The 15,071-nt window shown below is 47.4% G+C and overlaps 1 protein-coding gene across 2 annotated transcripts in view; it reads right to left on the minus strand.

Moving 5' to 3' along the window:
- Positions 1–1,417: 1,417 nt before the first annotated feature.
- LARP1 (La ribonucleoprotein 1, translational regulator) overlaps positions 1,418–15,071 on the minus strand; it is a 62,216-nt gene continuing 48,562 nt past the window's right edge. For both annotated transcript variants that reach the window (XM_055431485.2, XM_055431484.2), the window contains exons 11-19: positions 13,948–14,340; positions 13,014–13,137; positions 12,689–12,894; positions 12,124–12,230; positions 11,104–11,255; positions 8,652–8,796; positions 6,858–6,967; positions 6,577–6,704; positions 1,418–5,071 (exon numbers count right to left, since the gene is read on the minus strand). In XM_055431485.2, the coding sequence (XP_055287460.1) occupies positions 4,868–5,071; positions 6,577–6,704; positions 6,858–6,967; positions 8,652–8,796; positions 11,104–11,255; positions 12,124–12,230; positions 12,689–12,894; positions 13,014–13,137; positions 13,948–14,340 (1,569 nt within the window). In that variant the 3' untranslated portion in view covers positions 1,418–4,867. The remainder of the gene's footprint in view (positions 5,072–6,576; positions 6,705–6,857; positions 6,968–8,651; positions 8,797–11,103; positions 11,256–12,123; positions 12,231–12,688; positions 12,895–13,013; positions 13,138–13,947; positions 14,341–15,071) is intronic.

Raw genomic sequence — 15,071 nt, forward strand, 5'->3', positions numbered from 1 at the left:
GGCCTAGTCTCCAGGAAGGACCATCAGAGAGGACCTCTTCCTATGGGCCAGACCCAGAGGACCTGCCCGGGAGGCCAACAAGGAACTTACCAGGCACCATCCCCCTGGGGCCTGGGTGGGCCCCAACCCCTCCCTGGGACCGGGTACCTCGAGCTGGTGGTATACAGCTTCTGGAGCATCAGTGCTGAGCGTGCTCACAGCGGCTGGCCCACACCCACAATCCGTCCTACAAATAAACAACTGGAGAGCAGCCCATTTTCGTGAACTTAGCGAGGGGCTGGAGTGAGGAGTGTGTAGAAAAAGGAAGAATGGAGGCCTTCCTCCCTTTCAGGTCTGTAGCCTGGAGGAAGGTCAGGCCACAGAGGGATGAAGGGCCTCATGTCTCACCGTTGCTTGGGCAGGTGGTTGGGCTGGCCCTCAGACCGGTTACCAAATAGGTTCCAGCAAAGGCTGAGGTCTCAACCTTCCCACCAGAAAATGTGAAAAGAGAAAGCATGAGAAATAAACTGGTCTCCTTTGACCTGCAGTGGATACTTCTGTTCTGAGTTGTTCTGGCATCATGACCTCGTGGCATGTGGGAGTCACAGCTGCACAAGGAACACTCCGCCCTCCCAGCCTCCTTCAGTGTTCCCAGCAGGCGACAGAAGTGAGGTTCCTCTTCCAGAGAGGCCTGCAGAAGCCCTGGCTAGTGTCTTAGACTCACCTCTGCCTCCTGCAGGCCCTCGGTGGTGTGAAAGTTCCCTGCTCTCCCGACACAAGGCGAACTGTCTGGAACACCATTTGTGAAGGGATGCTGGCGTGCCAGGCCCAGGACACTGAACAGCTATTAGTGACTGAGGCCCAGTTTAGTTTTGCCAGTGCACACTGCAGCCTGACCAGCATTCAGTCACTACTGCTGGTGCCTGGCCTCACGTGTCAGACAAAAGCCATCAGCAGCCCGGGGACCAGTCGTGGTGGGGGTGCGCGTCCTTCCTTTCCAGGCATAAATACAGGGCTCATCTGGATTCCGTCAGGCCAGAGCGCTGCTCCTCCTCGCCAGTCCATAGGGAAGTGTGCTCAGTGAGGAACCACAGCAACTTCTATCTTCCTGGCTGTGTCCTGATACAATGCCAAGCCACAGCCAGTACACGAAATCCCGGAAATCCAGCTACTGGACTGGGGAGTACTCTTGTCTGTGGCACTGGCTATAGCGCCCCTGCCCTCAGACACAAGGCAGAGGCACGAGCTCAAGACACGCAGAAGTTCTCCAGACCCCTGAGGAAGCACCTGAACGCTCCAGGAGCCTCAGACACTGTCAGGAGACCCCGCCCTGGAGAGGTTCCATACGCACATGCGAGGGCAGGCTCCCACGGATTTGAGGTCAGAACGTGAACCAGGCTCCACCCGACACACCCAATAGCTGTACCCCTTCATGGGAGACCAGCCAGGCTTTTTTTTTTTTTGCCTTTTCAAGTTTTTATTTTTATACATTTTTTTTGTATTAAAAAGAAAAGCATAATTACCACAAATTACAAACAACTAAAGCAGGACTAGAATAATGAATGAATCACTTCAGCCTGGAAAGCAGATACTCTCAATAATATTAATGTTATAATACAAGCTCATTCAAGTATTTTACATTTTTTTTCCTTGTAAATGTGATATCCTAGCACATGGTAAAGATAATGTACTATGAGCGTAAGGTGGAACCTTCTCCGCAAAGCCAGATGACAAGTTTTCCTCTCCAGTCAGAATGGGCTGTATGTTCTGATCTTCTCTGCCTCTGCCATCAATGTGGCTGAAGGAGAGGGTGGGGCTGGGGCAAATCCTGGGACCCTCATACACGATATACTTAGGGGTCCCATTCGGGAGGGTGCCAGGTGATCCAGACCACTCTACCACTCTTTTGGCAAAAAACCAGCCCACCCTCCCTAACTAGTTGTCTTCTTTGCCCCTCCTCCCACTGCCAGGGCTTTCTGAGCAGCTTTCTTTTGTAAAATCAATCACCAGGAAAGGGGAGAGAACTACAATAGAACAGAACAAAAACATAACAACTTGGACATGGGGGCTCCTCGCTGGATCTGAGCCCAAGGGGTCCAGGCTGCGGCAGCGTCGGGCAGCCCCCTCTCTACCCGGAGTGCCTTTCCTCCCAGGTTCAGGAGACAGCGGGAGAAACCTGCCCCTGAGCAGAGCTGAAGTACTGATGTTTGAGGCCCAAAGGTCATGTTGGCGTGGACCCATCTCGGAAAGGTACAGGATGAATGAAGGATTGGGGCAGGCTGATGCTTCTGTCTCAGATCTTGGATCCCCATGGAGGATGGTGGGTGTGAAGTGGCAAGCCCTGATGTCCTTTGCCACTCCTGGCATGCTTGTCACAGATATATCGGTCCTAAATTCAAGTGTCTTCAGAAAGTGAAGATGTAAACTACTTTTTGCAACATTAACTCCAAACATGTCACACAAAAAAAAGAAAAAAAAAAAAAGGAAGAAAAAAAAGCACCCCCCGCCCATCCCCAGCCTGTATTGAGATGAAGTCCTCACCTCCCCACCTCAAAGTGGCTTCTTCTTTCTGGGGTGTCTGTGGGGAGGATCAGGGAGAGGATGGCAGCCCCCTGGCCTGGGAGTAAACTCTAGAGAACAGCCTTTCCCCACACCCCCAAGGCTTCCTTGTGACCCCAAACCAGCAGAGGACAAACACTGAGGTTACTACGGTGCTGGAAACAGTACAGGGCCAAGCAACCCGACGGAAAAGGGACGATTAAGGGAAGGAGGGGGTCCAGGTGTCCGGTGTGTGGTACATCATGGGGCAGGCACCGGGCTGGGCAGGGAGAGGCCTCAGACTCCACTGTCAGAGAACAGACCAGACATTCATCTTGGCTTTCGAGACAACTGGCTCACAGGAATGGAGATGGGCTTCCCCATACTGGGAGGGTAGAGATGGGGTGAGCGGGGGTGGCACAGCAATGAGGTGCCCAAGACAGAAGACAAGCCCTTGCCAGCCTGAGATACTGGCCCCTACTCCCAAATTTAGGGCCCAACAGAGGAAGCAGTTGAAAAGGGCTGAGAGTGTGAGCACATGACCACCACCACCCCGGGGTGGGTGTGTCATCACGCCCGCACCCAGCCCACAGCCCAGTCTGTGAAGGTCAGTCACGGGTCACTGTCCCTAGCTTTGGCTGCCAGGAGACCGGCCAGTCCACCAATCATCCACAGCCCAAGACAAGCAGTCAGTGGCTGGAGAAGTGAAGACAGGTATACTCTATGTCCGCATATACCTTTCCGCCATGGGGCTTCTCCAACTGGCAGGACTCCCCATACCCTCTTGGCCTCCTCATCAATTGTTCCTAGGCAGGGTCAACGGGAAGGTGGGCAGAGATGGCCTGCAGAGCGGTGATGCAAGACGGGGAAACCCACCCGGCCCACAGGAGGAGAGCAGCATCTTTCTCCACCTTTCAAGAAACAAAGCCTCCTGGAGGTCTCAAAGATTGATCGAGGGAACGCAAGAAATGTTGCCAAGCCTCAGCTGCCAAGTGTTCACCTTTCCCCTCTGAAGTGAGGGAATACGGTCAGGCTGAGGACAAGTGTGTCCCAGATCCAGGCCAATGCTGTCCTCCAACAATCTGAAGCAAACTTGGCCTTGGGGTTCCAAAGGTAGGATGAAGGGTATCACGGCAGGACGGAGCCTGGCGAGAGGAAACGGCAAGCAGAGAGAGGACGCGACAGTGGCAGCAGTGTATGGACACAGGATGTCAGCTTCAAATGATGAGACAGCAGAGATATTTTGGGCATGGCTCTGATCTGAGCCACTCCCAACTCTCTTGCCCACAGGCAGGAGGTGCTGTACATGCAACTCAGTCAAGAGACAGATTCTAACCAATCCAGCCCAGGCACATCCAGAGAAGGTGGGATCTCTTCAAGTTGACTCCACGGAGGAAAACAGGCATTTGGGTATTTCAGATTCCCACTCCACAATAAGGCAACTTTTAAAAAATACTATTTCCAAGAACAAAACAAAAAAATTCCAAGTGTAGGGGAAAGACATCACTTTCTGTGGATTAGGTGGGGGTTTCCTGATGGTTTTTTTTGGTCTTTTATGGTCGATTTTCTCTTTTTTTTTTCCTTTTCATTTTCCCAAGGATGGAAAGGTCAGAGAAAAATAAAATAAATCATCTTTCAATAGTCTTTTCTGGTATGAGCAGCGTCTCTCTGGGCTGGAGTAAGGGGCATGGGGAGAGGGGGATGGAGAGGCTGAAACCTTCCCTCACCCCCACTTCTAGATCCTTTGGTTTCCTCCTCCCAGAAGATGGCAGAAGGGTGTAATGGGGACAGCAAAGAGAGGACATGGTGACGGCAAGCCCCAGATGATCAAGGGGCTGGTGCTTGCAGGGCCCAGGGACGCTGCCAGAGCCTTCTATGAAACAGTGCTGGGCAATGGGGCCCACAGGGCCTTTTCGTGGGCTGCATAGTTGGCTTGAGGGGGAGCAGGAGGCAGCTGTGGATGGGGACCAGGGTTGCGGCCTACCAGCCGCGGGCAGGGCTGCAGAGTGATTTTGGTAATCCAGACGAACTATCAATAATTTAAAACTTGATATATATATATATATATATAAAAAATTTCCCCCCTTACCCTCCCCCCCCTTAGAAGAAGCTAGGATGTGAAGAAGAGTCAAGGAGAGAGAAGAGGGAAGGGGGTGTGTGGAGGCTCCTGCCCAGGGGTACCTCTGATAGCCCAAATGATATACACATTGCTACTCAGCACGAAGGCCCATCCTAATGACTACAGGCCTGTCCCTTCTCTGTCCCCTCTCCTGGGACTGGGCACCCCCATAGATGCTCACCTACCCCCTCCATCCCTTCTCCCCCCAAAACCCCAGGGCTAAAGGGCTTTTCACTTTCCCAAAGTCTGTGTATCCGAGTGCTGGCTTGTCCATTTAGCATCTTCCCGGATGGGCTGGCCAGTAGGTGGTGTGGGGGGTTGACTGGTGGTGGGTCTGCTGGAAGACTGGGAGGGGCACCGTTTCCTGCCCTCACCGCTGCCACCTCCTGCTGCCACTGGGTGTCGCTTGTGGTTGCCCTCCTCACCCATGGGGGGCTGTAACAAGGAGGGAGTCACAGGTGATTAGGGAGCACTACCCACACCCCCTCCCTTGCCAGAGCTACTCAGAGACCCCCTACTTCCTACCTCCCAGTGTAGATAATAAATAGGTTTACAACCCTAAAAACTAGCCATTAGTTTTATTAAGCACATCTCCATGCCAAGATGCCAAACCTTGTGCTGATTTATGCACATTTACTCATGGGGTCTACACCACCCTTTGATGTAGACATGACCATCTAATTTCACAGATGAGGACAGCGAAGCACAGAAAAATAATCTGCTGCCAAGGGGTCCAGAACTTTTAACTGGTAAAGACAAAATCTGAAACAGGCCTATCCAGCACTGAAGCCCAGGCCTTTATCCATTCATCTTTCCGCTCCCCTTCTGGGAAGTGGCGGCTGCTCAGAAGATGGTACATGGAACGTGGCATGCAATACACTGACATGCCTCCACTCAGAAGGCCCAAAGACTCCTGGGGACTGCCTCATGACCCTAAAAAGGACACTGATCTTAAGAGTCAGACTGGGATCCAGTCTAGCCTCACCACTGCCAGAGGTCCTGTAACCCCAAGGTCACCTCTCCTCTTTCTGGGAGCCAAAGCTGAGCACTTTCTGCTCTGCTTCCAACAGGTCTCCCTATTCTCTGCACATACACCGCCCCCTCTAGCCCCCAAAGGAGAAAGTCCTTAAGGATGGAAGAAAACAGACGTATCTTTTTGTCAGGACACCTGAGCAGTGCTGCCACTATCTCAGTGGCTGGCCATGGGCTCCTGATCATCCACTGCTATAGTGAAGACAACAATAACCCTGCCTGCTTCAATTTATAAAGGTTAAAAGGTCAGAGCACAGTGTGTGACACACAATAAAGTCAAATTTTTTAATGTATGTGAAGACTATTACTTACTTCTATTTGCCCTATTGCTAAAATGTTTCAAGGGAGTAAGACGATTGGCATATCCCTACAACATTATAAACACTTTGAAGGAAAAAGTTTTACTTATCTCTGGAATCCCTGATACACTCAGGACGGAAGAGGAACCAGTAGTCATAACTTTGACCCACCACTGGATGTCACTGTTGAGTCACTGTGCCAAGAAGAAGTGGGAGGAGCAGCGAAGAACTAGACATACTTTATCAAGTTCTGGGGTTGGAACTGACCTCTCCCAGAAAGAATAAGGACATTTACCTAGAGTACTCATCCTGATCACCTCTAAATAGGGCACAGTGGCAAAGAGGGATGGAGATAAGACAGAATGGGCATTATGATGGTTTAGCCATATCCACTGTGGGAAAGGGAGTGGGGAGTGATCACAAACCCTCCAATGAGCCTTCACTGCCACTTCTCACACCTTCTGTTTAAGAAACTTAAGGCCCAAATAGGGACAAGAAGAGTCCCTGGGCTAGTGGCCCAGTTGGGATCAGAACCCAGGTATCCAGATCTCTGGTTCAGTTTTCTTTCTAAGACAATCAGGGTGGGAAAGATGAGAGACATCCACTCACATCCACTCGGAAGTCTTCGAGACGTCGGAATTTGCCGAGGTATTCTTGAAGTTTGGGGTCAATGTCCAAATTTTTGGCTTTGGAATATTTCAAGAAGGCCCAGAACTTTTCTAGCCCATATAGCTGACCTGCAGGGAAAGAGAGAGGTAGAAAGAAGCTTGGCCGCTGAGAAGTTAAGAATAGAGAGGTTCAGGAGAAGGGGATATGATGTGATAAAGAGAAGCCCAGGGGCCGAGAAGACAGATGATCTGGGCTCACAGAGTCCCAACTCTGATTCTTACCCGCTTCGTAGTCCTTCACGGTTTCCTCCTGAAAGTCCTTAAATATGTCCAGCCGGAACTTCTTTTCCAGACCATAACTGTAGTATCGAAAAAGGCACTCCAAACCGTATCTGTAGGAGAACACAAGTCAGTGAAATCAGGACAGTTTCTTTATCTGTAAATAGGAAATGCATCTAGATGACAGATAAGCTATGAAACCATTTAAAATACATGGATTACTGAGAAAATGCTAAGTGTTCTCTGAGAAGGCTGGCATTTAATGCTAGTCTAAATGAGTCCAGCATTAAACGTTCGCCAAGGGTCAGCAAACTTGGGCCAAATGAACAACAGCCTTCTGCCCACACCCATTTGCCTATGAAGTATCACTGGTTACTTTCTGCTGCTAAAGCAGAGAGTAGTTGTAACAGAGACTTTATGTTCCACAAACCTAAGCTATTTATTGTCTGTCCGCTAAGCAAAGTTTGTCAATCACCAGCATGAGCTCTCTGCAAAGCCATTTGACCACGGCAATTAGATCATCTATTCACTGGCCGGACTCAGAAATTTCAATTCTAGCAACTTACACAGGGAAATGACCAAAAATATAGATTTAGATTTTATCGATGTACCAAAATTGTTCACAGCAGCATTCTTTTGAAAAACTTAAGTCTTAGAAAAGTGATTAAGAAAAATCATGGTAACTATACAATAGAATACTACAATCTATTTAAAATTATAATTAAGTATACACTGATGGATACTTAAGGAGATGTGAACAATACATTATAAAGTAGAAAAGACATGTTTCAAAGTGTTATAGGTAGACAAACACATTTTGTAAACAAGTAAGTCAATTTTAAATTTACACACGTACACGAAGTCTGGAAGGGCACAGACTATGATGTTAAATACACTGACATGGGTTTTCTTTGGGAGGCAGGATTTTCAAATGATCTTATCTCTATTTTCTAAACTTTCAGCCAAAAGCATAAAACTTTTGTAAGATGGCAAAAAGGTTAAGTATTTTAACAACATGGAGAAATGCTCATGCTTATAAATGATGATGAACGTATTAAAAAAAGCATTTTTTGCATGACCTGAATTCATAAATATGGCAGAACATTAACACTGGTTGTCTCTGGACTGAAGGATGTTTTCACCCACTTCTTTAAACATTTGTCCTTTTCAAATTGTTCACAGAGAAAAGATTTTACTTGGGGAAAAAAGTGTCCCTCTAGTCCGTTTTTTTTAAAAAATAGCAAAACATTAAAAGTAAATGAAGTATCTATTAATAGAAGACTAGTTAAATAAATTATGGTACATCTATACAGTAAGACCACATATGCCATTAAAAAAAAAACCAAAAAAGTCATTTACATATGGATATAGAATTATCTCTAAAATATAGCATTAATTAAAAAAGCAAGGTGCAAAATATTACCTAATAGAGGCCATCTTTTACATAAACAAAAGAGGTGTGTGTGTGTGGGGAGACTACACAGGTCTGTCCTTGCTTACATAAGCAAAGTATTTTTAGAAAGAACTCACAAGATTCTAACAATACTGGCTGCCTGTGGGGAAAGGAACTAGATGGCCAGAAAACTAGGATGAGGAAGACTTCTCACTATATATAACCTTACAACTTCTTTGAATTTTGAATATATTACTTATTCAAAAGTACTAATTTTTTTTAAATAAAGTGCATGAAATATATACACAATGGATTTCCTATCACAGTTCTGGAAGCGGACCCAACAAAGATACCCTCTCACCATCTCTCAAGCACTAGTCAGTCTTCACCACAATCTCACTCACCTGTAGCCTTCTTTGGCATCCTCCAGAGCCAGCTGCTTGAATTCCTCATACATTTTTTTGTTGAAGTGATCTCGGAGGAAGAAGGACCAGAAGCGGAAGAGAGTGTTCATCTCCTGAGACTGGCCAATGCCCAAGCGTTTTCGCTCTGATTGGGGAGGAAAGAGGAAAGATATGATTTAGAGCCAGGCTGCCTGTGCTGTGGGGGACAAATGATCCTGTGGCTCAAAGACATTGGTCCTTTCTCCTCCCAATTCCTTTGTTCATCACCATTAAGTCTCTGAGGAAGTATTCACTGAGGACTAACTACTCTGCGCAGGCCCTGCTGCTGGGTATGGGGCCTGAGCACCCCCAGAAGTAGGTGGCATCTGCTTCTGAAGCGGGCATCCTGGTCTACCTCTCCACCTCAAATATCACTGCTCTCAGTGTAGTTAGAACCAGGAAAAGCACAAAGAAGTAATCCATGCACTCAACAAATTATATTCATCATATCATTGTTACCAGTTATTTTAGGAGTCCTACAATATTAAGTAAAAACGGCACGTGTGAGGGCGGTTGAGGGAGGTGACATATATATACCTACGGCTGATTCATGTTGATGTATGGCAGAAATCAACATAATATTGTAAAGCAATTATCTTCCAATTAAAAATTAAAACATATATATATACACACACACAACACCAAAGAACAAGAAACAACAGATAAAATTTTTTAAATCCGGTATCATTTAAAAATTAAGAACCTTTGTACTTCAAAGGACATGATCAACAAACAAGGCGAAAAGACAACCCACAGGATGGGAAGAATATTTATAAATTATGTTATCTGATAAGGGATTCATATTTAGAGTAAAAACTCATTACAACTTAATAACAAAGACAAATAATTCAGTTAAAAAACAGACAAAGGATATGAATGGACATTTCTCCAAGGAAGATATACAAATGGCCAATAAGCATATGAAAAAATGCTCAATATTATTAGCTATCAAAACCATATTAAATCAAAACCATTACAGGATATCGTTACACACCCACTAGGATGGCTATACTCAAAAGGAAGACGATAATAAGTGTCAGGAGGATATGGAGAAATGAGAACCCTCACACACTGCTGTGGATAATATAAAATGAAGCCGCTACTTAAGAAAACAGTCCTGCAGCAGTTCCTCAACAGGTTACACAAAACTACCCTACCGTATGACCCGGGAATTACTCTTCCACTCAAGATAAATGAAAACCTATGTCCACACAAAAACATGTACAGGAATGTTCAAAGTAGCATTACTCATGAAAAGACAAAGCAGAAATTTTGTCCATCAACTGATGAATGGATAAACAAAAGGTGGTATCATCCACAGTGGAATGTTGTTTGATTAAAAAAAAGGCATTAAGTACTGATACACAATACAACATAAATGAACCTTGAAATTATACGCTAAAGGAAAGAAGCCAGTCACAAAGGATCATGTGTTACATGATTCCACGTTTATGAAGTCAAATCCATACAGAGTAGACTGGTGGTTGTGTAGGTCTGGGAGGAGTTGGGGAGGTGGAGGGATGGGGAATGACTAGTAAGGGGCACAGGGCTTACTTCTAAGGTAATGAAAATGTTCTAAAATGGATTCTGGTGATGGATGCACAACTCAAATATATTAGAAGCCACTGAGTTTTTACACTTCAAATAGGTGAATCATACAGTGTGTGAACTATATTTCACTAAAGCTGTCATTATATACACATACACATGAAGAGGGAAGGTAGACGAAGCAAGCATTGAGCAGCAATGTTTTGTTGAATAAAAGGGGGCTGAGTGACCAGTAACTCTAAGTGAGCATGGCTCTGAGCATCTTTAGAGATAACCCAAGAGAAACCTACAGTTAAAAGGTTATCTCCTTTTGTGATAAAAGGACATGTGAGTGTCTAGAAAGGTTCTCTCCTTACACTGTCATCTAGAGTAGGGGTTAGCCATCTCTTTTTCTTTAAGGGGCTAGAGAGTAAATATTTTAGGCTTTGCAGGTCACATATGGTGTCTGTCATAAAGTCTCACCCTCCCCATCCCTACTTAAAAATGTTAAAACAAAAACTGTTCTTAGCTCTAGGGCCGTACAAAGACAGGCTGATGGCTGGATTTGGTCCACAGGTCATCATGTTTCCGGAGAATACATGCTGTCTCATGCATATTTGTTTGTAACATCGATGGTTTCACACCAGAAACAGGAAAGAAAACTCCTTTTTTTTTTTTAAATATCAATAAAGAAAAATCAAGGAACAGGAATGTTCTAAGCACCAGATCCTCTTTGCCTCCTATATTCCAAAACTAATCTCAGTCCTTCCTGCTGTAACGTTATGTCACTTGCTCTGAGGCTAGAGTAGTCACCTGCTCCACCAGCCTTACTCTGTATCTCAGCAGTGGCCCGGGAAGCCCCACCCTCTCCCTCTGTGCTTCTTACCATTAAGGCAGCGCCTACGATACTTGTGGTAGACGTGTTGTGTGAAGCCGTTTTCCTTGAGCAGCTCGTGGGAAGGATGTTGGAACTTGGGCAGCGACTGAGGGGTACAGCCATAGCTGCCAACTGCAGGCGTGCCTTCTGAGGGGCTGGAGCTGCAGAGCCCATGAAACAGAGTGTCACCATGTTCCCCAGAGCAGCCAACCATCAGATAGGAGGAGTCCCTCCGGTTCCTTCCAGCCTTCAACATCCAGCCTCTCAGTGTAACAAAGAAGCCCAGGTACTGTACTAGACCCTTAATTCACTATATGCACGGATCTCACTTATTATATCCATGGTCTCACTTACTCAACCCACCTTTGGATGTTTTCTAGTGAGGACACTGGGGCTCACAGAGACTGGGAGTCACGCCCTGTCATGGAGCTAATATGTAACATCTCAGATCTGTACAATGCCCACATCTGAGCTTTCAGCTGGTTTATCCCATGTTAACATTTAACTTTCCTTAACGAGCTGTAATGGGTTAACCCATCCATATTTTTTGTAAAACCACCATCTATCTCTGCAGGGCATAAATAAGAGTACATAGGTCAGTGGCTCCCAAACCTGCTCTGGAATTCAGAACATTAGGGTCATTTTCCTGAGAATAAATAAAAAGGAATCCAGGCCCTACCCCCAGAAGCTGTGTCCAGCAGACCTAGGGTGGACAGTCTAGGAAGCTGTACTATTATTCAACTCCTGAGCTATCCAGAGGGAGGCAGCAGATATGCATGTTGAAATCAACTGAGCTAACCTCCCACGAGAATGCCATCCAGCCACCACACTTCAGAAAGCAGTCTTCCTCTCCCCAGGATCTGGATTATGCTCTCTAGACTACTGGTTTTTTGGATTTGGATGAGGGCCCCTTCCTTAAATTTTCCTTCATTTGCAGACCAAAGAGGTATTCTCTTCTTGGTCTTATCACTGTCATGGCTCTTCTGCCCTCCCTGAAGTCAGCCTGACCCCCTTTCCCACAGCCCACACCTGATGGAAGCAGTCCGGGGCCTGTGCTCGCGGGAATCCATCACCCAGCCCACGTGACTCTCCAAAGGTGGGTTCGAGCTGTGTCTTGTCTTCCTTTTCCGAGGCGTCTGCAAAGGTCAGTGTGGGATTTGTTAATATACAGTCATACTCATATGACTCCGAGGAGCATCAAGTATTTGTAAGATTACGATACCCTCCTAAAGTCTGAGTTATCTCACAATATACAAAGCATTTTCATATCTAGTCTCATGTGATGTTCACAGCTGTAAGGAGGAGCTGGCACAACTACTTGACAGGTGACAAAATTGAGGCTTGCGGGTGATGTGATGTGCTCAATTCTTCTTAGACCATATGGCTGCACGAGGCCACCACTCCCACTCCCCGTTACACACTGCAGATGGGGTCTCTCAATCCTGGTGGGCCCACTAGCCTAAGAATACAGAGCAGGTGGGGGTGGGGTGGGAGGGATGTGGTACTTTCTTAGCTCAAGACAAGGGAGAGAAGCAGAGCCCTGGAAGGCAGTCAGGTGAGCCCAAGACTTAGTGGCTCAGCATCAACTCCTCACCTTAGCATCCAGTGTCCGACCTTCCTTCACCACTGGATAAAACCGTGATGTCTGGCTTGAATCTTTGAGCTGCGGTGTCCGGGGTGTGCGGGGGGTCCTGGCATTGCGGTAGTTTGGCGACTCTGGGACAGTGGTTGGGAGAGAGCGGGCGATGGTGGAAGGCTCGGGAGCACCGAACAGCTTGTTGGCCAGGGCATCAGTGGGAACTGCAGCAGCAGGGTGGGGACAGTGAGCAGAGGCCGGCTGGTGACTGCCTGTCCCCGGGAGCCCCGTCAAACAGCCCAGACTCTCCACTCGGGCCAGGGTGGCAGGGGTCATCTCTCACCTTGCTGGAAGCGAGGTGGTCCAGGAGGGACCTCCTGGTTGGGATCCACAGGGGGCTCGGGGGTTAGTGTGTCAAACTGCTCCCGACTGATCATATTGACTTTCTTGAAGTTCTCGACTTCTTGCTGCAGAGGACACGAGATGGGTGGGGAAAAGAGGCTGGTAAGAGGACTGCCCTAGCCTGTTTCAGGAATCAAGACAGACAGGAAGTTGAAGAGGGCAGTTCCCACGTCCACATATGTGGAATTCTGGTCCCTGGGCTCTCAGCTGCCCATCACCATGCCTCAACCCCAGGTGCCTAGGCTTGAGTGTGCTCACACAGCAGGGCTGAAGACTTGCCCAATCCTCCCTGCAGCAGCACTGAGGTCAGAACTCCAGCCTCCCAGGAACCTGCTAGAGCCTCCCCTCCCCAACTCTCTTCCTGCAATTCTCATCTCGAAACACATTACTACTACCACTCACTACAGAGGCTCCCCAGAAGCCGACTGACCACCATACGCATCCACTCTGTAAAATGCCTACACCACCAGTTTTGACTGTTTCTAGGCAGCAGTGAAAAGACCTATCTTTTTTCCATATTCCACACTCAAAAGGAAGTTCCTCAAAAGGCCTTTAAACTTTAATACATGCCTAAATATTTAAGAATAGAAATGAAAATCCAATCTTATTCTTCACAAAAGTGTCTAGCCAACCTCTGAAATTAAACGCGGATGATCAAGAAGCAGGATAATCACCTCTCACATGGGCAGTTTACAATGTTTATATACTTCTTCTCATCCTTAATACCCCCCCCCCACCAAGCAGTGTCAATCATCACCCCCTTTTATTAGATGAGGGTGCTGAGGTTCTGTGCCCAAGGTCACACGCTTATCAGCTTTCCTCTGCCTCACATCACAGGCACCCTAGGCGCCCCCACCACTATGCCCAAGGCTCACCTTGATCTGGGAATACTCGGGTTCGAACTTCTCAGTCCACAGGTCCTGCTCATAGTAGAAGAGCCCATCATTAATGACCTTGGCCAGCTCAGCACTCATCTTGGCACGCGAGGTGTGGTTGCCAGTGCGGTCGCCCCCTGGGTGCCGGCGCATGTAAGGTGGTGTCTGAGTGACAATGAGGATTTTGTTGACATCCCGGTCATCAATCTCATAGTCAGAGTCCTCATCAGACCAGGCAGTAAAGGTATTCTTCCGTCCATCCATCTGCTCCATTTCCTCGTCAAACAGGAAATCCAGTTCCTCTTGCTCATCTTGATCCTTGGACATCAGCTGCTGAGAGGGCAGATGCTGAGGCAGAGTGGTCGAGTGAATGAACCTGGGCTCCTCCGACTTCTAAAATGGGGGGAGACCAAAGAGAGAGGGAATCACCAGGATGTCCTCAGACCAGGCTATCACTGTCCCCTGAGAGAAGCCCTGACCCCTCAACACGGGACTGTTACATCTGCAGCCCTGATAACGACACCAAGTCACAGCTGTCAGCACTGCAGTCACTCACGAAAAAAGGATGTCTCAAAGGACTCTGGGTTTCTCCACTCACAGTTCCCATCAGTCATTCACAAACACTGAGATGACAAGTCCCCTGTATGTACAAACTGCATTCCCATTTACTTAAATACATATCCCCCCACAGCACCCGGCCTCCGAGTGGGCACATGAAGAAGTTCACTAGGCTGATTCATCCTTTTCTCCATCCCCAACTCCTCCCAATAAGCCGGAAGCTTCATCAGGCCAGAACCACAGCTGCCTTGCCTTCCATCGTACCCTCAGAACTTAAGACTGGGACCGAACAACAGCCCATGTTCAGCTATTTGCTAAATGGATAAGAACCCACTGGTACCAGGCCCTGTGAACATGACCAGGTCATTGAACTTATGGAGCTCACAGTTTAGTGGGAGAAAAAGTCAACCAACCAACCATCTGCAATGTGATGGTAAAGGCTATAAATAGGCCTCGTGGGAGTACTTAGGGAGGAGCACTTAAGCAACTGGGGGTGGGACTGGGGACACTCAGGGAAGGCTTCTGTGAAGAAGTGATTATGAAAGGACCTGTTTAGGTAAGCCAGA

This window comes from Moschus berezovskii, chromosome 8 (genome assembly GCF_049115385.1).
Source record: "Moschus berezovskii isolate FMDL1 chromosome 8, NW_MosBer_1.0, whole genome shotgun sequence".
Lineage (NCBI taxonomy): Eukaryota > Metazoa > Chordata > Mammalia > Artiodactyla > Moschidae > Moschus > Moschus berezovskii.